This window comes from Phoca vitulina, unplaced genomic scaffold, assembly GCF_004348235.1.
Source record: "Phoca vitulina isolate PV1807 unplaced genomic scaffold, GSC_HSeal_1.0 scaffold10, whole genome shotgun sequence".
In the NCBI taxonomy this organism is placed as follows: Eukaryota; Metazoa; Chordata; class Mammalia; order Carnivora; family Phocidae; genus Phoca; species Phoca vitulina.
In genome coordinates this window covers 1,958,844-1,983,426 of record NW_022589713.1, presented here as the reverse complement: position 1 = coordinate 1,983,426, position 24,583 = coordinate 1,958,844, and the positions used below count along the sequence as shown (strand labels likewise).

Genomic DNA, 24,583 nt, shown 5'->3' with positions numbered 1-24,583 from the left:
TCCAGTTTTGTTCTTCTTTTTGAAGATTGCTTTGTCTATTCAGGGTCTTTTGTGGTTCCATACCAATTTTAGGATTATTTGTCCTAGTTCTGTGAAAAATGCTATTGATATTTTGATAGGGATGGCATTAAATCTGTAGACTGCTTTGGGTAGTATGGTCTTTTTAACAATATTTGTTCTTCTAATCCATGAGTAGGAAATATCTTTCCATGTCTTTGTGTCATCTTCAATTTCTTTCATCAGTGTTTCATAGTTTTCAGACTATAGGTCTTTTACCTCCTTGTTTAAGTTTATTCCCAGGTATTTTATTATTTTTCAAGCAACTGTATATGGGATTGTTTTTGCAATTTCTCTTCCTCAACTTCGTTATTAGTGTACAGAAATGCAACAGATTTCTGCACATTGATTTTGTATCTTACAACATTTATTGAATTCATTTATCAGTTCTAGTATTTTTTTGCTGGAGTCTTTATGGTTTTTTATATATAGTATCATGTTAACTGCAATAGTGAAAGTTTTATTTCTTTTTTACCAAACTGGATGTCTTTTCTTTTCCTTTTTTAAAAAGATTTATTTATTTATTTTGGGGGGGAGGGGCATAAGGAGAGGGAGAGAGAGAATCTCAAGCAGACTCCCCACTGAGCATGGAGCCTGATGCAGGGCTTGATTTCACAACCCCGAGAACATGACCTGAGCTGAAACTAAAAGTCAAATGCTCCACCAACTGAGCCACCCAGGTGCCCCATTTTATTTCTTTTCTTTGTCTGATTGCTGTAGCTATGATGTCCAGTACCATGTTGAATAAAGGTGGTGGGAGTGGAAATTCTTGTCTTGTTCCTGACCTTAGGGGAAAAGCTTTCAGTGTTTCACCATTGAGTATGATGTTTGCTGTGGATTTTTCTTTTTTTTTTTTTTTTTTTAAGGTTTTTTTTTTTTTTTTTTTTTTTTTTATTATTCATTTGAGACACAGAGATACAGAGAGAGAGAGAACATGAGCAGGGGGAGAAGCGGGGGGGGGGGAAGAAGCAGGCCCCCCACTGAGCAGGAGCCCGATGCGGGGCTTGATCCCAGGACCCTGGGATCATGACCTGAGCTGTGCTGTGGATTTTTCATACATGGATTTTATTATGTTGAGGTATGTTCCCTCTAAACCTACTTGACTGAAAGTTTTTAACATGAATGGATGTGGTACTTTGTCAAATGTTTTTTCTGCATCTGTTGAAATGATCATATAGTTTTTATTCTTTGTCTTGATGATGTGATGTACCTCTTCAATTGATTTATGAATACTGAACCACCCTTGTATCCCAGGAATAAATCCCACTTGATGGTGGTGCATTATTTTTTTAATGTACTGTTGGATTCAGTTTGCTAGTATTTTCTTGAGGATTTTACCTATATTCATCAGAGATATTGGCCTGTTGTTCTCTTTTTTATGTAGTGTCTTTCTCTGGGTTTGGTACTAGGGTAATGCAGGCCTCATAAAATGAATTTGGAAGCTTTTCATTGAAAGCCACTGTTACCTTGTTGATTTTCTGTTTGGATGATCTGTTCATTGATGTAAGTGGGGTGTTAAAGTCCCCTACTATTATTGTGTTATTATCTATTATTTCCTTCATGTTTGTTAATAGCTACTTTAGGTATTTGGGTCCTCACAAGTTGAGTGAATAAATATTTATAATTGTTATATCTTCTCGTTGGAATGTCCATTTATGATTTTACAGTGTCTTTCTTCATCTTTTGTTATAATCTTTGTCTTAAGGTCTATTTTTTCCGATATAAATATTGCTACCCTGGCTTTTTTTAAACCTCCTTTTGCATGATAAATGCTTTTCCATCCCTTCACTTTCAATCTGCTTGTGTCTCTAGTTCTGAAATGAGTCTCTTGTAGGCAGCATTTAGATGAGTCTTGCTTTTTTAATACATCCCATCACCCCATGTCTTTTTTTTTTTTTTTTTTTTTTTTTAAGATTTTTTATTTATTTATTTGACAGAGAGATAGAGAACACAAGTAGGCAGAGAGGCAGGCAGAGGGAGAGGGAGCAGCAGGCTTCCCGCTGAGCAAGGAGCCCGACGCGGGGCTCGATCCCAGGACCCTGGGATCATGACCCGAGCCGAAGGCAGCTGTTTAACTGACTGAGCCACCCATGTCTTTTGATTGGAGCATTTAGTCCATTTACACTCAAAATAATTATTGATAAGTATGTATTTACTGCCATTTTGTTACTTGCTTTATGGTTGTTTTTGTAGTTCTTCTCTGTTCCTTTCTCCTCTTGCTCTCTTCTCTCATGGTTTGCTGGTTTTCTTTAGTGATGTATTTGGGTTCCTTGACCTTTATTTTTTGCACATCTATTACTGGTTTTTGATTTGTGGTTACCATTAGGTTTGTATATAACATCTTCTGCATATAGCAGTGTATATTAACTTGATGGTTGCTTAAGTTTGAACTCATTCTTTACTCCTCTCCTCTCCAATGTTTTAGGTATCTGGTATCATACTGTACATCCTTTTATTTTATGAATCCCTTGACTGATTTTTATAGATATACTTAATTTTACTGCTTTTGTGTTTCCTACTTTTCTTTCTCCTGCTTATGGTCTTTCCATTCCACTCAAAGAGTGCCTTTTAACATTCCCTGTAGGGTGGGTTTAGTGGTCATGAATTCCTTTAACCTTGCTTGTCTGGGAAACTCTTTATCTCTTCTTGAATGATAGCCTTGCTGAATAAAGTATTCTTGGCTGCAGATTTTTCCCATTCAGCACTTTGAATATATCATGCCACTCCCTTCTGGCCTGCAGGGTTTCTGCTGAAATATCCACTGATAGCCTTATGGGGTTTCCCTTGTATGTAACTGTTTTATTTTCTCTTGTTACTTTTAAGATTCTCTCTTTATCACCACTTTTTACCATTTTAATTACTTACTATGTGTCTTGGTCTGGGCCTCCTTGTGTTGATTTTGTCAGGGGCTCTTTGTGCCTCTTGGATCTGGATTCTTTTCCCTAGATTCAGGAAGTTGTCAGCTATTATTTTTTTAAACAAATATTCTGCCCCCTTTTCCCTCTCTTCTCCTTCTGGGATCTTTATAATGTGACTGTTATTATGCCTGATGCTGACACTGAGTTCCCTAAGTCTATTTTCATTCTGTATTATTTTTTTCCTCTCTCCTATTCAGCCTGATGGCTTTCCATTACTCTGTCCTCCAGGTCGCTGATCTGTTCTTCTGCTTCCTCTAGTCTACTATTTATTTCCTCTTGTATTTTTAAAAATTTCAGTTATTGAGTTCTTCATCTGTGATTGGTTCTTTTTTATGCATTCTATCTCTCTGTTAAGCATCTCAGTGAGGTCCTCCACTCTTTTCTTAAGTCCAGTGAGTAGCATTATGACCATTACTTTAAATTCTTTCTCAGGCATATTGCTTATCTCTGTTCCGTTTGCTCTCTTGCTGTGATTTTGTCCAGTTCTTTCATTTGGGACATATTCCTCTGTCTCCTCATTTTTTTCTAACTCTGTGTCTGTTTCTATGTGTTAGGAAAGTCACTGACATCTGTTCTTGGAAGTAGTGGCCTTATGAAGAAGGGGTTCTATAGTGTGATGCAGTGCACTGTCCCCTGTTCACCAGAACCTGGTGCTTCAGGAGTGTCTCCTGTGTGTGCTTTGTGTGCCCTATTGTTGTGCCTGTGCCACTTTTGCCTTCAGTCCACTGATCTGCAATGGCTGTCTTTCCCTGTTATGGGCAGGGTTTGGTCCCTGTGTGGTTATTGGGTCAGGCTGGGGCTGCCTTGGGCTTGAGTTGAGTTTGCCAGAGATGTGGTGGCACCAAACTGCTAGGCACTTTGGGGATGGATTCTTAGGAGCTGCTATTGTCTCCTAAGGTCTCCATTGCAGTCTTCTCAATGGAGAAAGACAAAAGGACCTGTGCGTTTTTGCCAATGTGAGGGCACATCTAATATAGTAATATTTCCTATTTGTGCAACTGCTTCAACTGAGCGTCCCACATAAGTGGGGTGAATCCTGGCATGATGGAAACCATCTGTGTCCCTTACTTGATAGTGCCAAGGAGGGTGCACCTCAAGGGCAACAATGCATCAGTTGCCCCAGAAGCATGTTTCTCTGGCCTACAGTCCTTTCTTTTTATTCTCCATCCAGTAGATGTGCTTTGGGTGTCAGCACAAACCTGAAAATGGCTCGTGAGGCACTCTATTCCCTCCTATAGTGACACAAGCACCATACAGCTACTAAGTACGGTTTCGTTTAAATTTGGGTGAAAAAGAAAAAGAGATCCCTGAGGTAATTTGGGAGATAGAGAGAATAAGGATCTATAGGGTTTTAGTTTTTGGTTTATATATACCACTCTCCTCTGCTATGTGCAAAGTAGATGGAAACACCGTGATACTGATCTCAAGCTGCTGAAATCAGTGTGCCCACCCACATGGGCCCTGATATGAAAGACAGGCACATCTGGTCTGGTTCCCTGTAGCCAGGCCTTGAAGTTCTCACACCTGGCCTCATGCAAGCACAGAAGCTGAGGCATAAGGTGATTAATAATTCATGCAATTGATTCCAGGCTAGCTTTACTCCAATGTTTTCCCTGGCCTGATGACTGCATACTCCAAGGAGACTCACCTTTTCCTCTTAAGGATCTAACAATTCAGTTTTCTGGAGGCCAGGCAACAAGGGAGGGATGGAATAGTAGGCTCCAACCAGTCACAGATTGTGCATTTCAAAAGTTGGAGCAAGATTCTCAAAGTTGGATTGGCTTTTCTGCATTTCTAAAATCATTTAAATCCTAGCAATGTCATCATCTGATACTTGAAAACCCTAAATACATCCGAAAATCCTACTTTGGTGCAAAGAGAAAAACTTCTAAATGAAGTCAATTTTTAGATAGGACAGGATGAGAGAGAATCCTAGGGCCTGAGGTCATAAGGTACCATGGCTGTCTTATCATTAATACCCGAAATATTTCCATGTCGTATATTACCATGTCTCTTTATCTCCATAGACCAAGTTCTCCACACAGAAAATGGTGGGTTTTTTTCGGGACAAAGTTCCTGTTGCTCCCTCTTTACTGCAATTCCCTCCTCCATAAGTGTCCAGGACCCTAACTTCTGCCCTCAGACCCACCTGGCAATGTACTTCAGTAACTTCATGTTTCCTTTTAGAACGAGGCTGGGTAGAAATACACATACATATATATCTTCCCTGCTGGTTTTGGTCTTTGGGAATATGATTCCATAAGATTTTTAGGGAGTTGAACAGGCTCACTCAAATGAATCTGTTAAGAGCTGCTTAGATGACTATACTTATTCTTGGGACATCTGAACTTTATTGTTCTTCAAAGCTAAAAGAAAGATTTTCTAATGGTGGTATTTTAAGTGTTAGAAACAAATAAGAGGATCATTATTTCTCAGTAAAGGAGGCTGACTGACATTTATAGGTGATATGGTCAGGCTGGTCTTAAATGAAATAGAATAATGAAATCAAGAATATCAGAGCAGAAGGGAGGTAAACCTGTGCAAGGATGTTCTTGTTGAGGAGAGAAAAGAGACTGAGAGAAATGAAATGACTTGCCAAGCTTCAACAGAGGCATTATTTGCCCTCCAACATTATTTCTGCCCTTTTCTCTTGCTATGTAACCAGCTGAATCCAGACTACATGCTCCAGCCTCCCTTGCAGCTAGGTATGGACATATGCAGCTTGGTTCTATGTAGCCAAGGGGATATGAATAGTAGGTTGTGTTTGACTATCTGGAAGAGTTCTTCTTTCCTTTCACCTTCCTGCTGGTTGAAATACTGACTTGATGGGTAGAGATAAGTAGCCACCTTGGACCACGACACAGAAGTTATGTGTTTTCTGGTGTGCTCAAGGATGGGTCTCTGAAACATAGATTTCTAGACTGACTGCTTCTTAGACTTCTTTAAGTGTGAGAGAAATAAATGACAGTCTTTGTTTAAGCCACTATTGCATTGAATTTTTGTGTTACTCTCAACCATACCTAATCTAAACTGCTAGATCAGTAGTCTGGAAAAGTTTTAATTGATTCACATGGCTTGATGGAGGAAGGCAGCAAGAGTGATGGACAAGACCTGATTCTAAGTCTAAGACAGAAAATGCTTTAAATACTTTACATCAAGGGATCTCACATACTGATCCACCAACAGCTGCATCAGAATTACCTGGCACAGCAGGGCGCCTGGGTGGCTCAGTCGGTTAAGCATCTGCCTTAGGCTCAGGTCATGATCCCAAGGTCCTAGGATCGAGCCCCACATCGGGCTCCCTGCTCCGCAGGAAGCCTGCTTCTCCCTCCCCCACTCCTCTTGCTTGTGTTCCCTCTCTCGCTGCGTCTCTCTCTCTCTGTGTCAAATAAATAAATAAATAAATAAATAAAAATCTAAAAAAAAAAAAAAAGAATTACCTGGCACAGGGTCCTACAAATCCAGATTCCTGGGTCCCTTTCCTGGAGATTCTGATTTTTTTTTTTTAAAGATTTTATTTATTTATTTGACAGAGAGAGACACAGCGAGAGGGAGAACACAAGCAGGGGGAGTGGGAGAGGGAGAAGCAGGCCTCCTGCAGAGCAGGGAGCCTGATGCGGGGCTCGATCCCAGGACCTGGAATCATGACCTGAGCCGAAGGCAGATGCTTAACGACTGAGCCACCCAGGCGCCCCTGGAGATTCTGATTTAATAGATTTTCTATGAGTCTCATGAACTTATATTATTTAAAAATCTCCCCATGTAATCCTGACATCTAGGTACATTTGGAAGGCATTTGATCTAGAATTGTTCTTTGTTGGTGAGGTGAGTCAGAACCACCAGAAAAAATTTTTCTCCCTCAAACATAGATGCCTTCATGGACACATGAAAATGAGAGACTGGGGGGAGAGTGATGTGCAAATATTTTGATACTCTGAATCCTGAAATAAGTGATTCCTTAGGCTCTTTGGATCCCCTCTCCTTCTCCCTGCACCCAACCAGAGCCATGCAAATGTCACCCTAACAGGCCACTCTCTATCAGGTTAACCTTAGTTCAGGTAAACTTCAATGATATAATTGTATGTGGCTGGTGTTTTGATGTTTTTTTTTTTAACAGATTACATTTTCTGTGGGAAGTTTATTCACTTCCAGTGTGCATTATAACACATTAATGAATCATAAGTGTATTTGGGATTAAAAGAACTATTATTAACGTGCAGGAAGAGTTCACTTTTTCAAGATTCCAGGGCCTCACACATCAGAGGTTGAATTTTTGGTACCTACAAAATGCAAGGTCAGCAGATTCAGTCAAACAGCTGTCAGCTGAAGTTGTTCTAAAAGCACTTGGGCACACCAGCAGGTTCTCCTGGCAGTAAAGGTGACAGGCATGGCAAAGTGTTACCAGAAGGCAGATCGTGGCCGGTGTGAGACATTCTCAACAGCAGTGGATAGAATGGGATTATATTAAGCAGCATGTCCACACCAAAGTAATCCTTTTACAAGATCCCCCCCTTATGTTGACAGTTACAGGCTGCTTGGCAGCTCTGGTCTCCCACCTTCTTCTGGGAAGCTAGAGAAACACCTTCCACCAGAAGGAAGCCTCCCATTCACCAGGCCATTGGCAAAACTCAGCAGAAATAAAATAAAACAGAACCAAAGATCCATTCTAAGACAAATTTGAAGAGTGGCAAGGATAGCAAAGACCTAACTCCAGCTGGGTCACCAACTAACCCAGTCTCAGTCTGGGTAAGCCACTCAACTTTTCTAGTTTTTAGAATCAAGGGGTTGAACTTGATGAACTGTGAACTCCCTTTTAAGAGTTGTACAATTTTATATTTATCTTATAGGAAACTGCATTATACGTAAGTGGGTGAAAGTAAAAGCTTCCTTTTATCAATTATATATTTGCTTTTATTTTGAAAAGATAAAAATCCTAAATCCCAATGTAAAATCATCAGACACATGCACGCATGCACACCCTTTAGAACCCGAATTTCTGGAAATGGTTTCTTGGTTGCCTAATCCCCACAAACTGATGGCATTCTGCTGTTCCTGCCAAAAGATTCTATTATGCAAATATTTAGGCTACACCTTTTAAGCATGCATGAACATTTATTTCACTCTTCCAAGTAACATCATCCAGAGGGCTCAAACGATACTGAATCCAGGCATTTATTGACAGGATAGCTATGATCTTATTAATAGGTATGTCTAAGACCTAACCCTATGCTTCCTGATGGTTTCCTCAGTTAAGCAAAACTGCAACCAGAAATGAAACACAACGCTTTTATTGGTTATTGTTATTACAAAGTGGTCTTGAAACTGTCATAGTGCTCCCTCCATTTTAATCCTTCCCCTTCCTCAGGTGACACTTGGCCAGCAATGAGATCCTTAATTCCTGAACCTTCCACCTAGCCCTGCTATAATGTGCCCTTGATCCAAAGGCCACTGTCCATGCAAAAGTTTTTAAAAGAGAAAATGGGAACTCTCAGAAGTTCCAGGACAAATTTGGAGGTCAGAGAGCCCCAATGGATGAAGCACCAAAGGAATTTAGGGAAATGGAGAGAAAAAAGCCAAACTTACTTCATCCACATGCCCCACAGCTCCATAGATTCTTGCCATTTGTCCGATGAGGTAGGGGAATCTCTCACCAATCTCTTTCAGCATTGGAAGAAAACTGTTCAAAGCCACAGGTTCATAGCTTGCTATCTCTGTGAGGATGTTTAGGATGACATCATTATGGGTTGAGTCTTTCAAATGCCTGATTAGGAAAGGAATACACTTCTGAGCCACCTACAAAAAGAAAAGAGAGGAGAAGAGAAGAAAGAGAAACAAGGAGGAAAATTAATTAAATCAGAATCAATCTAATATTTTTTGCATGAAATCTAAAGTCAACACATTCTGGGATTATTGCCCTTGCCGGAACTCAAGCATATCCCCCAAGTCTGGAATTTAAAATTTATAATAAAGTTTCAGAGGATTCAGTTTCTTTTCATCTGTGCTCTGCTATTGAAGAGTAAAGTTTACAAAAATTTTTAGATACCGCTAATCATAAATCAAGTTTTGATGTGTTATGTCCTCACCAGGAATATCACATTTCCTCTAACCCACCATGAGAGCTGTAATCTAAAGGGCAATATGATACAAGTATGTCAAAGATCCTTGATGACTTTAATGAAAGCCTTCAAGTTGGAGAAGTATGCCTTGGAAATATTTAATAATAAAAATAAGAAAGCAAGAATGAGCTTTTACATTTTCTTCAATTTTCCATTTTGATCACAAAAATGTACTAAGATAAAAAAGATTACCAATGTAAAATAATTTCTACCATATTCCTGATACCCTAATGTTGCTTTCTTGACTTGGAATGCTTTTGTGAATACAAAGATACAATAATTCATATTAGAGAAAATGTGACCTTTTGTAGAATAAAGTCACTATGTCAATATTAATACATAGACACGTTGCACACTGACAATTTAATGAATTGTTTTGTCTGCTAAAATAAAATAATTAGAAAGGATGACCCATGGAAAACTGAACAATAAAGTAAAAACAATTTGCCCATCCATAGTTCTACTCTGCTGATTTCTTTTTTGATGTTGGTTTGCTCTTTTGGTTTGTTACTTTTTTTGGTAAGGTCGACCTGAAATGTAGCTTCCAGTGTTAAAAGAGAATCTGATACTCAGCTCAACCTGCTAAATTTATAATCCACCCCCTGCCAAAAACCTACTTCTCCCACTTCCCTTTCTAGCCTTAAGTATCCCTTTTCTCCATAAATGGCACCATTATCTGCCTGGCTACTCAAGCCAGAAATCTGGGAGTCACTCTTGACTGCTGTCTCTCCCTTTTCAGCAGCCTCATCCAAGCAACCACCAAGTTTTATTGATTCCACCTCTCAAGTATCCCACAGATCTCTCCACTTCCCTTCATTTTCATTCATTTCTCCGAGAACTCATTCACTCACAAATATTTATCAAGTCCTCCCTATTTGCAAGGGAGTGTCTGGTGCCAATGTTACAGCTGCTAATAAATCTGACAGGTTCCTGCCTTTGTGGAATACTTCACTGTCTAGTAAAGGAGACATTTGGTAAAACAAATAATTACAAAGGAAAAGTATAATCATAAATTCTAATAAATGCCATACCGGGGAAATACAAGGTACTGTGAGAGACTGTCCTGGGGCCCTAGTTTAGGCTGGGGTCAGGGAAGTACTCTCTCAGCAGGCACATCTAAGCTGAGACCACTGATCCCATCATCCCAAACTTGCATTATGCCAACAGCTTTCTAATTATTCTCTCTGCCTTCAATCTCGTCCATTCAATTCCTTTTCTGCTTTGTGGCCACGATGGTGACCCTTCCTCTGCTTAACATACTTCACTAATTTGCCATTGCTCTCCAGATAGAGGTTTAACATACCTTTTCTGAATGGACTCCTATCCATCTTTCTAGACTTATCTTACTTATTCTACCCTCCCCATCCAGATTCTATCACATATCATATTCAACCTTGTTGATTAAAAAAAAAAAAAAAAATTGTGGACCTGCTAAGTTTTCTCTTGCATCTAGTATTTTACTCATGTGATCCACTCTGCCTACAATTCTTACTGCCCCTATTTTGCTGGACACTCCTCATTCTTGAGGCCTCAGATTAGCTCCTGTTTCCTTTAAAAACCTTCCTCTACTCCCTTCTCTCCCCACTCAGTCCAATGTCCTGGCTGAGGCCCCTATCATACCCTAAATGGCTCCCAGTAAACCCTTCTCACGCTTTCTTCATATTGCTGGTCTAGATGTCTGTTTTGCAGGCTGGATTAAAAACTCTACAGGGTCAAGACTCAATTCTAATTTGTACTCCATTGTATACCCAAAGCCTAGCACAGAGCTTGGCCAGAAGATGAGTCAATAAATATTTGAGGAACAAATCAAAGGAAGATAAGTCTAGATGATTTTACAGGGTAGCATTTGAATAACCTCTACATTCCTCCCCATAGTGTTGAATAGTTGTACATAATGTTTAAACGTACATATTGTCACATGTCATATACAAGATAACTAATAGGGACATAAAAAAGACATTTTGAGATGACTAAAATTATCCTACATATAAATTTAAACTTGATATTCATATCCAGTACTTGTGAAGGAAGGGCCATGGCTAGTTTCTGGTATATGGCACATATGAATGAACAGTTCCATAAGTGCTTCCTGTGCATTTGGGGGTGGTTGTATGTCCTTCAGGAGAAACCACAAGAGATCCCTGGCACATAAAGCAGAAGTGTCAGCCAGCTGCTCTGGGTCAGGGCAGCATACCTAACCTGAGTCTTTTAGGAATGGAAAATGCTTACACATTTCCTGCCCCATTCTATAAAATTCCATTTCCTAGTCCTTACTCTTCATGTCCTATTCCTGGAACATGAAGGTCTCTATGACATGTGCTTCCAGTCATGCCAATTTTATTTAAACTCCAGCCATACATCCCAAGCCATGCAAGAGAATATTGTATCCATGTCCCATAAAGGAAAAGACAAAAGAAAAAAACAAGCAAGCAAGCAAGCAAGCTAGCTGGCGCAAGGCGAATATATATGCTTAGGCAGAGTTGAATCCATAGAAGCAAAGAGAAGCCTTGAATAGTATAAACAAAGTAATTTTCCCAATTAAACAAAAGTTGATTATTTTGCAATTTCCTGATAGCGCAAAGCTTATTATGATGGTGATAGAAAGGATAGATATTTCTTGAAGTTTATCACACACATGAAAGGCAAGTGGTGCTTTGCACTTTAGATAGATTATTCTTGGATAAGAAGGAATTTTATTTTCTAAACACAGGGCATTTCCTTAGGCTGCTCTCTTTCATGTTGCTTCATTGGGAGCTGCTTCATCTCTCAGAGGAAGCCGTGTCATCACTGAGAGCAGAGTAGCCACTAAGACAGCACCCATGGCTGGCGGAGAGCAAGCCGACATGGCCTTTATTCAGGCCATAAGCCTCGTGGCACAGACCTCTGAAAGAGCTTCCCAACTGGCCTCCTGGCCTCAAGTCTCTCTTCCTTCTATTCTGCTGTCATTGTCCTAAAGCCCCATTATAATCACGTCAAGACTTCAAAGATTTCTCATGGCCCATGGCTGGAATCTCAATGCCATGGCATTCACTGACGGCCATATCTGCTGCCTCTTCCACCATGAACTCTGACCCAGAGACATGCCACCAATCACCCACAGTTGGCTTGAACACAGAGAGAACTCTGATGCTTTCAGAGCCCATCTCAAATGGCTCTACTGCTGGGAGGCCTTCCCCATAGCCCACTCTAACACATGCAGGACCAGGAGCTAGAGGACAAATAAAGGTCGCCACACCACACACTAAAATACTCAGCAACTATGCCTCTGCCTGACACATGTACCTTTATAACAATCTAGGAGGCCTGATTTGAATTTGGAATTTGGGACCTGTATAGAGGGAACAGAGAGAAATGACCCCTAGACCCCATTTCTTGCCCCTCTTCTCTCTTTCTGCCCCTGGCTTTGCCCTGCAAGGAGTCTCGCATGCATGTATGTGAATAGCCCAGCCCACATATGCAAGCTCATCTGGGATACCCTTTAGGCCTGTGGGGTCCCACTGTCAGCATGGCCTGTCCTTGGGAGAACAGATCCAGGGACCAGGCCTGTTGAAGCCCTGGGAGCAGGAAGGAGATACACAGGAAAAGATTCCAAGGTCCCAGTTACCTGGACTACATTTAGTAGGTGAAGGAATGCATGGAAACTGGGGGAACATGGAGATGGGGGCCAGACCAGGATCCTCTAAAGTAAATAGCCCAGGGAAGGCACCTATCTCTGGCTTCTCCACTCCTTCCAGAGCAGAATTAATCACTGCCTTTTTTGTGCTCCCAAAGCAGTATGCTGACAGGCTTAGCATCTTGTCATTGACCTGAAGTTTTGTTGATGCGTCTCATCACCCCAGGCCATGGGGACCTTGAGGGTAGGGCCTCTGAACACATAGAACCATAACTTAATTGGCAGCAAATGACACTTCAATTCTTATGCATAGAATAAAAGTTAGAGCTATTGTGTATGTGCACACGTGTGTACATGTGTGGTTATGTAGTCCCTCTTAAATTAGTCCTCAGGCTCAATTTCTCTTCTAATTAATTTGGCCAGCATTAACAATCTATTAATCTCCAAAATTCTGTAATAACTGTCACTCTTCATTTGCTAATTACTCCTACCATACTGACAAAATATATATTCTTTTTAAAAAATTTTTTTTATTTATTCATTCGAGACACAGAGATACAGAGAGAGAGAGAGAATATGAGCAGGGGGAGAAGCAGAGGAAGGGGGAGAAGCAGGCCCCCCGCTGAGCAGGGAGCCCAATGCGGGGCTCAATCCCAGGACCCTGGGATCATGACCAGAGCCGAAGGCAGACGCTTAACCATCTGAGCCACCCAGGTGCCCCCAAAATATATATTCTTAAAGCCATATGTCTGCTCCAGAGACCATTGTAGAACAGTTTATATATTCCACCACTCCATCTTCTTAATGTTCTGCAAATGGCTTCTTATTTTAAATAAGTACCAAAAGTGACCTCTGAGTATTGTCAGCCAGATGATGCTGGGTTAGGTGCTGTAGGATTAGGTATGTGAATAGGAATGGTCTAAGCTGTTGAGAGAAAATCCAAGAAAATGACTCTCTCCTCTAGGGACCAGACCACAAAGCAGTTCCTCTGGGTTTGGACATTAATCAACAGAGGGCTGACACTGCTATTTTCTGCCACTCATTCCTGTATGGTTGGGGCTAGAGGCCCAAGTCCTGGGGATAATAACAGATGGGCTCTTATGTGTTACTAAATTCTGTTTCTTTTGTTGGCTAGATTACAGCATGGTTTATGGCAGCCAAGAATACAGACTTAGCCCCAAAAGGCCACTTGGAAAATTGACCACCCAGCCTTTTCCTATAAATGGACCCTGAGGATTCTCTGGAGGTTCCAGCCTGAATCACTAGCCAGGAACTGCCTCCCTCCAGCTAGGAAGGATGGTTTCCTGAAAGAGGGATACCCAGAGGGCAGTGATGGAGGAAGGGGACCCACCTGCCTGGTCAGCCACAACATCCACCCCCACCCCTGCCCTGCTTCCTTTTGCCCACTGTCTCATTAAGGAACGTGAGAGAGAGGAGGTGAATCCAGCATTTCTCTGGCTCACTGCCTGCACACCTCAGTAATCAAGTGTGAGCTCACAAAGAGCTGCGTGATAAGCCATAGGAGGCAGGTGCCGGCCTGCTTTAACATGATGGGGAGTGCTGATGGGAAACAAAGGTTTGGGTCGTTCCCCTGCTATAACTTCTTCCCCCACTAGGGCCCTGGCACAGGTAGGGTCCATTCACATCACCATGGCTGTTTCTTAAACCCTTGCTTCATTCTGGGATCCACACTCAGCACCCACAATTCTTTCACTCTCTCCTCCTCATTCAGTCCTCCCCATTCCTACTTCTCCTATCTAGCTCACCTTTCTGACTGCCATTGTCTATTGTGCCCTCTGGAACTCCCATCTGCTTCACAAGCCACAGCCTTACAGCCTCAGTTTTTCAGGGCATTGAGGCCAAAAGTCTCAATGGCTAGAATTAGACTGGGTTTATGATGTAGCCCAGCCTTATCTGTATGACTTTAGGAAAGTTACCTAACCAGTGACATCCCAGATTTTCTGTAAGTGGCAGTCTTAGGGAGGGCAATGTGACTGTAATGACCAGTGGGAGACACAGACATTGCCCATATGAAAATTGGAGGGGCTGGTAAAGACGAAGAGGGTGTGGAAAGCCACTTCACTGTCACTCCTTTGTACCACCACAGTTGTTACCCCTCCAAACTTTGACTTTTCTGTTTACCAAAGGAAAGATTGTTGTGGGGAATAAGTGAGATAATGTTGTAAAACACCTACACAGTGTCCAGAACTTGACATTAGTTCAACCACTATTAGTGCCCCTTGTTTACCCTCCTTTGCTTCCTGTAACCAGCTGGGAACACTACAGGAGTAACTTGGAGAGGTTCCAGACCACCACATTGAAGTGAACAGCACAATAAAGAGATTCAAATGACTTTTTTGGTTTCCCAGTGCATATAAAAGTTATGTTTATACTCTACTGTAGTCTATTAAGTGTGCAATAGCATTATGTCTAAAAAATGTATATACCTTAGCTAAAATACATTATTGTTAAAAAATGCTAACCATCATCTGAGCTTTCAATGAGTTCTAATCTTTTTGCTGGCAGAGGGTCTTGTCTTTATGTTGATGGCTACTGACTGATCAGGATGATGGCTGCTGAAGGTTGGGGTCCTGTGGCAATATCTTAAAATAAGACAGCAATGAAATCTGCCACATTGATGGACTCTTCCTTTCACAAATGATTTCTCTGTAGCATGCAATACTATTTGATAGCATTTTACCCACAGTAGAACTGCTTTCAAAATTGGCGTCAATCCTTCCCAACCCTGCTGCTGCTTTATCAACTAAGTTTATGTAAGATTCTAAATCCTTTGTTATCATTTCAACAATCTCCACAACGTCTTCACTGGGAGTAGATTCCAGCTCAAGAAACCACTTTTTTCACTCCTCCAAAAGAAGCAAGTCTTCATACCTTAAAATTTTATCATGAAGTTGTAGCAATTCAGTCCCAACTTCAGGTTCCACTTTTAATTCTAGTTCTCATGCTATTTCTGCCATATCTGCAGTTACTTCCTCCAGTGAAGTTGTGGTCCCCTCAAAGTCATCCACAAAGGTTGGAATCAACTTCTTCCAAACTCATTCATGTTAATATTTTGACCTCTCCCCATGAACCATGAATGTTCTTAGTGATGTCTAGAATGGTAACTCCTTTCCAGAAGGTTTTCAGTTTACTTTGCCCAGAGCCATCAGAGGAATCACTATCTCTGGCAGCTACAGTCTTATGAAATGTATTTCTTAAGTAATACTTCAAAGTTCAAATCACTCATTGATCCATTGGCTGCAGGATGGATGTTGTGTTAGCAGGCATGAAAACATTAATTTCACTGTACATGTCCATCGGAGCTCTTGGGTGACCAGGTGAATTGTCAATGAGCAGTCATATTTTGAAAGGAATCTCTCTCTCTCTCCTGCTCTCTCTCACTTTTTCTGAGCTGTAAGTCTCAACAGTGGGCTTAAAATATTTAGTAAACCATGTTGTGAACAGATGTGCTGTCAACAAGGCTTTGTTGTTCCATTTCTAGAACACAGGCAGAGTGGATTCAGCATAATTCCTAAGGGCTCTAGGATTTTCAAAATGGTCAGTGAGCATTGGCTTTAACTTAAAGTCACCGGTTGTATCAACCCCTAACAAAAGAGAAGCCTGTCCTTTGAAGTTTTAAAGCCAAGCATTGATTTCTCTTCTCTAGCAATGAAATTCTTAGATGGCATCTTCTTCTAAGAGAAGGCTGTTTTATTAACACTGAAAATCTGTTGTTTAGTGTAGTCACCTTCATGAATTTTCTTAGCATGATCTTCTGCATAACTTGCTACAGCTTCAACATCAAACTTTTCTTCTGCAGCTCCTCACCTCTTTCATCTTTTGAAGAACTGAAGAGAGTTTAGAGCTTTGATCTGGATTAGGCTTTGGCTTAAGAAAATGTCAGGCTGGTTTGATCACTTATCCAGACCACTCACACTTTCTCCGCAACAGCAATAAAGCTGTTTTGCTTTCTTATCACTCATGTGTTCAATGGAGTAGCACTTTTAATTTTCTTCAAGAACTTTTCCTTTACATTTATAACTTAGCTAAGAGGCCAATATTTGGCACAAGAGGCCTAACTTTTGACCCATCTCGGATTTTGACATGCCTTCCTCACTAAGCTTAATCAAGTCTAGTTTTTTATTTAAAGTGAGAGAGCTACTTTTCCTCCTTTCACTTGAACTCTTGGAGGTTTTTCTAGGGTTCTTAGGTGGTCTAACGTCAATTGTGTTGTGTCTCAGGGAATAGGGGGGCCCTGGGAGAGGGAGACAGATGGGGAATGGAGGATCGACGGGGCAGCCAAAACACACACACTTACCTATTAAGTTTGCCATCTTATATAGGTGCAGTTTGGGGTATCCCAAAACAATTACAGTAGTATCATTAAAGATCGCTGATCATGGATCACCATAACAAATATAATAATAATGAAAATGTTCGAATTACTGCGAGAATTATGAAAATGTGACACAGAGACACAAAGTAAGCAAATGCTACTGGGAAAATAGTGCCCATTGCATTGCTTGATGCAGGGCGGCTACAAACCTTTACTTTGTACAAAACACAATATCTGCAAAGTGCAGTGAAGTGAAGCACAACAAAACAAGGTGTGCCTGGCTGCTTGCTTATTTCCCCAGGCCGAGGAGGGAGAAGGGGTTGGGAGTCAGAGTCCTGGACTTGTCACCTACTTCTTACTACCTGTGTGATAGGGGCAAGTTAGCCTCCCAGAATACCCATTTTGAGTGGTGAAAAACAGAGAAAAAAATAACGCATCTTAGAGTTATTGGTAAGAGTAAATTAAATTGGTAGGATTAGATGCTAAAAAAAAGAAGTCCTTTATGAATGAGAAAGTCCTCTGCAAAATTAGGCACTAATACTAAGAAATATCCATGAAGTGACTTCTGTGTGCCAGATATTATGCAAGGCATCAGGGACACAGTGGTGAACAAGGTGGTCTTCATGTCTCCAGCATTTGCATCACAGCCAAGGTGGCCCAGAGAGAGAGACCAGTAGAGACAGATTCATTACAATGTGAAATTTGCTATGGCAGAGATGGCGGGGAAGGAAGGAGTCAGAGAAGATTCCTGCCAAGAAACTGATAGCTAAGTAGTTGTCTAAGGACTAGGAATAGTCAGCGCAGGAAGAGTGGTAGTGGTGAGGGAAGAATATTCAAGGTGAAGAACATAGCATATATGTATAAAAACTCAGTGCACTGAGAGCAGAGTGTCCATCTATGGTGTTTAGGACCGTATAATTGTTCAAGGTGTTAGAGTTAAAGAGACCCTGTGAGAACAGACAGTGGTCAGGGGCCTGATTATGAATGTCCTTTCCTGAGTCTCTCAGCCACAGAGGGGCTGTAACCAGGTGTCTGATGGGACCTCTTTGAATGCCACACGTGGTGCCACCCTCACTCTTGGACTCCATCTTTTTAGGTGGGGAGACCCCCAAGTCTTTTCCCTCCCCCTTCCTATAAGTGAGCCTCCTGCTGGTTTCATTTACCTTTATGTCCAGCCTTAGCCCATGGGAAATTAATTGAATTAATTTACTCTCCCTAGATTCCCCTTGAATTTTTATTGAACCTGCCTTTCCAAAAACTATGTTTTGCTCTTGCTTGCAGGCTGCAGATAAAATGGCATGCCAGCTGCCTCCTTTGTGAAACCAAGTTTGGCCTTTTGGTCACCCCTCCCTATCCCCCATATCATCTGGTCCCCAGGCTCTATCTGTGGTAGGCAGAATAATGACTCCCCAAAGATGTATATACACCCTAATCCCCAGAACCCATGATGATGTTACCTTGTGTGGCAAAAGGGACTTTGCAGGTATAATTAAGTTAAGGTCTTGAGATGGAGAGATAGTCCCGGATCATCTGGGTGACACCAAGGTGATTACATGGGCCCTTAGAAGGGTGGGGGGAGGCTCAGAGTCAGAGATGTGATGAGAAAAGCAGAGGTCAGAGGGAGGCAGGACAGGAGCTGAGCGGGGCAGGCAGCCTCCAGAAGCTGGACAAGGGCAAGGAAACAGATTTCTCCCCAGTGCCTCCAGAAGGAGTGCAGCCCTGCTGACCCATTTGGGACTTCTGATCTCGAGAACTGGAGGATAATAAATTTGTGCTGTCTTAAACCAAGTTTATGGTCATTTGTTTCAGCGGGGATGGGAAACAAGTACCTCACCCCTTCTGTGCCCTTCACTCCAAGCCTCCGCTTGGGTGATCCAGTGATCCCCCAACTCTACTCCTTGCCCAAACTCTACTATGGTCTTGCTCTAACTTTCTGTCCTTAATTCTTTCCCAGATGGATTCCTCCACTTACGCTCTGGTATTCATTCTCACTTTCTCTAGCTCCTGATTCCAGCTAGTACTTTGTTCTGCATCTTCAATCTCTTCATTGTTCCTGGGTTTTATTTTATTTTATTTTTAATTTTTAGGCCTAGATTGGTTTATTTTTACATATTTTTACATGATTTAGACATCACAAAATCTTTGCAAGGCATATCAGGAAGGTGATTATTCTTATATTATGGATGAAGAAAATGAGAAATGTGGAGATTCAAGAGCTAGGAATTTAAATAAACAACTTCAGAACAAGCTAAAATGGCTAAAAGCAAAACTGTCCTCCTTGAAGCCTTGCCAATCCCCAACCCTAGCCAGGAGTCCAGTGCATCTTGGTACCTCAACCAACATTCATTGAGGGCCTAGGATCTGGCAGCTCCTACTACATGCTTTTGCTTCCCCTTCTTTATGAATGTATTGGGATTTTGAGCAGAATCCAGGGCCCCTTCCCAGACCTACTGAATTGGAAGTCTCTAGGGATAGGGCCCAAGTCTACGCTCCAATGTCCAGGACTCCCAGCCCTGTCCCTATCTCCTCAAGGCCCTTTGCCCCTCTATTCCACCTGGACCAATTTTGAGATATCAAAGATATCTGAATATCTTTGGGGGTTCATTATTCTGCCTACCACAGATAGAGCCTGGGGACCAGATGATATGGGGGATAGGGAGGGGTGACCAAAGACCCAAATGCCCCACTAGTGAAAAGGGTCAATAGTTGTGAGGTTCAATTTGTATGTGTTTAGCAGAAGTAATTGGGAAAGATCAAGGCATTCCAAAGGATTTATTTTAGTTCTCCTTACTTCCTCTAAACTTCTACACTCGTGCGGTCAGTTCCTAACCTTCCCTGCACACACAATCCATAATAGATGATCACCACTCCTCAGCCCCCCCCACCCAGGCAATGCCCTGGGGAGTCCCCAGTTGCCAAATCTAAGTTCAGTTCCCCTCTCCAGGCTCCTTTACTTCTCTAGATCTTGATCCTGTTGAGGCACTTTACACCCTTTGGAGACTGCAACATCTTTTCCCTGGTTCTCCATGGTCTCCAATCTGGTTTCTTCTGGTCATTTATTCATTTCTGAATTCAACAACTTTTTATTGAAATCCTACTGTGTGTGCAGCACTATGCTAGGGAGTGCATGTAAATATGCAGACACAGGTCCCTTAAGGAGTTTAGAGTGCACTGGGAAAGACAGTCATGCAAAAATAATGACAATATATTGCTCTAAGAGCAAAAGCAAAAATGCACACCAGGTGACACAGATGTCCCCAGTCCTCAGCCCAACCTCCTACCTAGCTGCTCAAAGTGTGGTCTGAAGCAGCAGGAAAAGCATCACCTGAGAACTTGGAAAAGGGCAGAATCCAGGGCCCCTTCCCAGACCTACTGAATTGGAAGTCTCTAGGGATAGGGCCCAAGTCTACGCTCCAATGTCCAGGACTCCCAGCCCTGTCCATCTCTTCAAGGCCCTTTGCCCCTCTATTCCACCTGGACCAAAACTCCCATTCTTCAAGGTTAGCCTTGATGCCACTCCCATTGTGAATCTTCATGTTACCTATTTCTCCCTAAGGCAGAAATCATTGCCCCTCCTTCTGTTTATACCATCCGCAGAATATTTATCACCCTGTTTTGTTCTGTTTGGTTTTGTGAATGTTTACTGAGTGCTATCAGATACTATGCCAAGGTCTGGGATACGGAAGAAAAGAAGAAATCGTTCCTTACCACCAGGCATTTGTAGCCTATTGTGGTTAGTCATGCATATGACCATTCTTGCCTGCTTTTCTTTGAACAATTTGAATGTTGACTTCAAATGTTCCATTATTCACCTTAATGTTCACTCAGGAAATGAAACAGAGTTGCAATCATAATTGATAAAACCTTGGGTTGACCTTTAATCTTCACTTGTGCACATGTTTGGGTACCTTCCATAATCCATTTCTACTTTCCCCCTCCTGTCAGTCTTTAGACTCTATCTGAATATCTTTGGGGGTCAGCAGAAGCACCAGGGGTACATTGTGTGTCCTAAACAGAGAATATCAGGACTTTTGTTTGGATGTTGGTGGGGTGGGGAGAGGAGGTAGAAGCATGGTGCCTAGAGAGCCCCCTGGACCTGTACGGAATCCACAAGGAGAAAGCCTGCTGAAAATGGAAGCCAAAAATCAGAAATCAAATCTGAGAAATAGAGAATAGGAAAACTATTCTGTTTGTATTATTTGACTGCTGGATCAACCACCTCATCAGAAGGTATTTTTCCCCATTCCATTAGCTAATAAATTCCTTTTATCATTTAAACCAGCATGGGTTGGGTATTCTGTGACTGATCATCACAATCATCCTAATTATTACAATTTTGTATTTGATTCCAAAAAACCAACAACTAACTTGCTATCTAGAAAACGAGCCTTTGTTTGCTCTCACTCCAGGCTGACTTCCCCATGTGCAGGTCATTTCCTTGGCCCTCTCTGAGAAACCACAGATTCCTGGGACTGCATGGCCACACTCAACTTCAATTCAAGCTTTTCTGCCATAGTGACAGGTTTTACCTTTGTTCTGTTTTTAGTACTGTGCCTGTTATGGTTAATTTTATGTGTCAACTTCACTGGGTCATCGAGTGCCCACACATTTGCTTGAACATTATTCTGTGTGTGTTTGTGAGAGTGTTTCCAGATGAGACTGGCATTTAAATTGGTAGAATGAGTAAAGCAGATTGCCCTTCCCAATATGGTTGGGCTTCCTTGAAACTGCTGAGGGCCTGAATATGAGGGGTTGGGTTGAGCTGGGACATTGGTCCTCTCCTGCCCTTGGACTGTGACTTACACCATCAGCCATCTGATTCTGAAACTTTCAGACTTGGCCCAATGCTCACACCATTGATTCTCCCACTCCTCAGGCCTTTGGACACAGACTGGAACTACACCACTCATTCTCTTGGGTCCTCAGCTTACAAATGGTGTATGGCAGGACTCCTCAGTCTCATAGTTGCATAAGCCAATTCCAGTTGCTCACGATATATGTGTCCTATTGGTTCTGTTTCTCTGGGTGTGTTTGGGCGCAGGAGGGAGGAAATCTGGAGCACACATCCTGTCCTCATACCCAGAAACATGCCCGGTTGTGTGGACCATCAAATATGTGATGTGCTTTTGCTTTTTACCTCTGGTTGCTTTCTCTTCACGGCTACATGCAAAAGCCGGAGAAGGTGGTACTGTTCTGGTTGTTCTAGCTGAGACATCAAGGCCAGGAGTTCTGTCAGGTGTCTGTTGATTGGCTGAGGCTGCTTTTCATACACAGCGGGCAACACCCTCAACAACATGGCGTTGCCTGTTGAGGGAACAATACCGGGAATGATGAGTATTAGCTCAGAGTCAGTAGAAACACATTTATTATCAACACAATAATCTTTGCGCTTATTCATTAAATAGTGTGGAGTGATGGCCAAGTCCTCCGCTAAAAATAACACAGCATCTTATTCTGAAAAATCACTAAAGCATGACTTAAATGGATTCCGTGAAAGTGAATATTTTATTTATTTATTATCTAATGAAAAAGTTTTCCAGAGTAATGCAACATGGGGAAAGAGGAAAATTTGACAGTAACCAGACCACACCCTTAAGAAGGAAACAATTCTGATAAAGAATTCCTGACAAGAAACAACATTTGGATGCTGTTTAAATGAAAACTAAGCAGTGCCATAAGGATGAACCTGAACTGAAAAACGTGCAGAGGAATGTATTCACGTTCCTGAGAGATACAGAGGCATGATTTAGACAACTGACACATAGCAATGCTGCCTTATTTTTATGAATAGTTAGAAAAGTAGCAATGCAAATTTAAATCCCCAATTTCTGTACTATTTCAACAGAAGTTTAGACTCAGCTTGTTTGTCACACATGATTTGCCTCAAAGACATGTATGGACAACTGGATTTAAAATGGCAAAATCTCAAAAAAAAGATATTGCATAAGCTACAGGGGCTTATCTGCAAACAACATATGGGAAACATCTGCTTATCACTTTAGTATGGATTTTTTCTTAAAATCCTCTCAAGTACTTAAATGTCCCAGGAGAATTGGTTTCTAGGGATTTCTTGAAGAAAATTTTTTTGGTGTCTATTTACTTTAAATTTGGCTTTGTATATAGAAGAAAGACACAGAAGGAATCAAATAAGCAGCAGTGATTACACATATATAGACCTTTCTCAAACAGAAGGGAGATGTCCATATATAAAGGACATTTAGATATGAGAATAGGATGAAAGGCTATCATTTTCAGAATATCAGTGACTAAAATTAATAGAAGGGTGATTCTGGATCAAATTAAATGTATATAGATGATGATAAATAATGAGAATTGCTTTTCCCACATGCGGTTCATAGAATTAGTCTCCAGCAGATTTTGGTCATATGCCCACAGAGTGCAAAGTATTAGAAATATTCAGGGTTTGTTTTTTTTTTTTTAAATGTTGTGTCCATACACAACACATTGCTTTATTTTGTTTGTTTTCTGTCTCTTTTAACCAAGAGCTTTTCCTTAAAAATCAGGAATTTTAAATGTAATGCCCAGCCAGTCTGTACAAGGTACAACAGATCCTAGAACTTAATTATGTAGACATACTGATCAATCTCTAAAGAATTTCATGATAAATAACACTCTCTTTGGAATTGAAGACAGGAAACTGGTGTAAGGCTTTTGGTACAATACTCATTAAACACCCTGAGAGCCTTGAAGGGAAAGACTCCAGATTAGTCATTTTCAGCTGACTTGAATTTCGGTCAAATGATGCAAAAATAAATGTGTAAAAATTTTTTTCTAAGTTACAAACTGATGAAGACACTTTGATGTAGAAATCCTATAAATTCAGAGAAAAAAGAGAAATCCTATAAATTCCATTTATAAACTAATATTTTTTTACATTATGGAATATTTGAAACCATTAGACAAATGAGGCAATAATATAAAGAATAGGGTTGTGCCCACCGGCCAGCTTTGTCAAAACAACCTGGTGCCAAAATCGCTTCCTATCCCACTCATTCATTTCCTTTTCTCCCCAAGGGCAACCACCATCCTAAAGTTGGTATTCATCATCTTCATGAATGTTTTTACATTTTGCTTGCATGTGTATCTACCAACAAACATTTTATAGTGTTGTTTTGCATGCAATAAAATTTTGTATCAATAGTACTCATACTGTACAAATCTCTTTGCAACATTTAATTTTTTTACATTCAACATTGTGCTGAAGTTTTAGCTCCAAGAAGCTCTCCTTCACTTATTCTCACAGCTATATGGTATTCTATTGTATAAATAGGCAACAGTTTATTCATATACTCTATGGTTGAAAGACATTACCATGATGATGATGAAGATGATGATGATGATACTTTTTACCAATAGTGCTACAATTTTTATACTTATTTCTTTGTTCATAAATGGGAGATCTTCCCTAGGGTACTGCCTCTGAGCTTAGTGTGCTTAGAAATCACCCAGGTATCTTGTTAAACCATAGATATTGATTCAGCAGGGCTTGAGAATCTGCATTTCTAACAAGCTCTCAGGTGTT

The 24,583-nt window shown here is 41.1% G+C and overlaps 1 protein-coding gene across 1 annotated transcript in view; it reads right to left on the bottom strand.

Annotated features, from left to right (window-relative positions):
* Nucleotides 1-24,583, bottom strand: part of VEPH1 (ventricular zone expressed PH domain containing 1) — a 222,112-nt gene that overhangs the window by 136,838 nt on the left and 60,691 nt on the right. Inside the window, exons 5-6 of the mRNA XM_032408363.1 lie at nt 22,178-22,344; nt 8,559-8,768 (exon numbers count right to left, since the gene is read on the bottom strand). Of these exons, the coding sequence (XP_032264254.1) occupies nt 8,559-8,768; nt 22,178-22,344 (377 nt within the window). The remainder of the gene's footprint in view (nt 1-8,558; nt 8,769-22,177; nt 22,345-24,583) is intronic.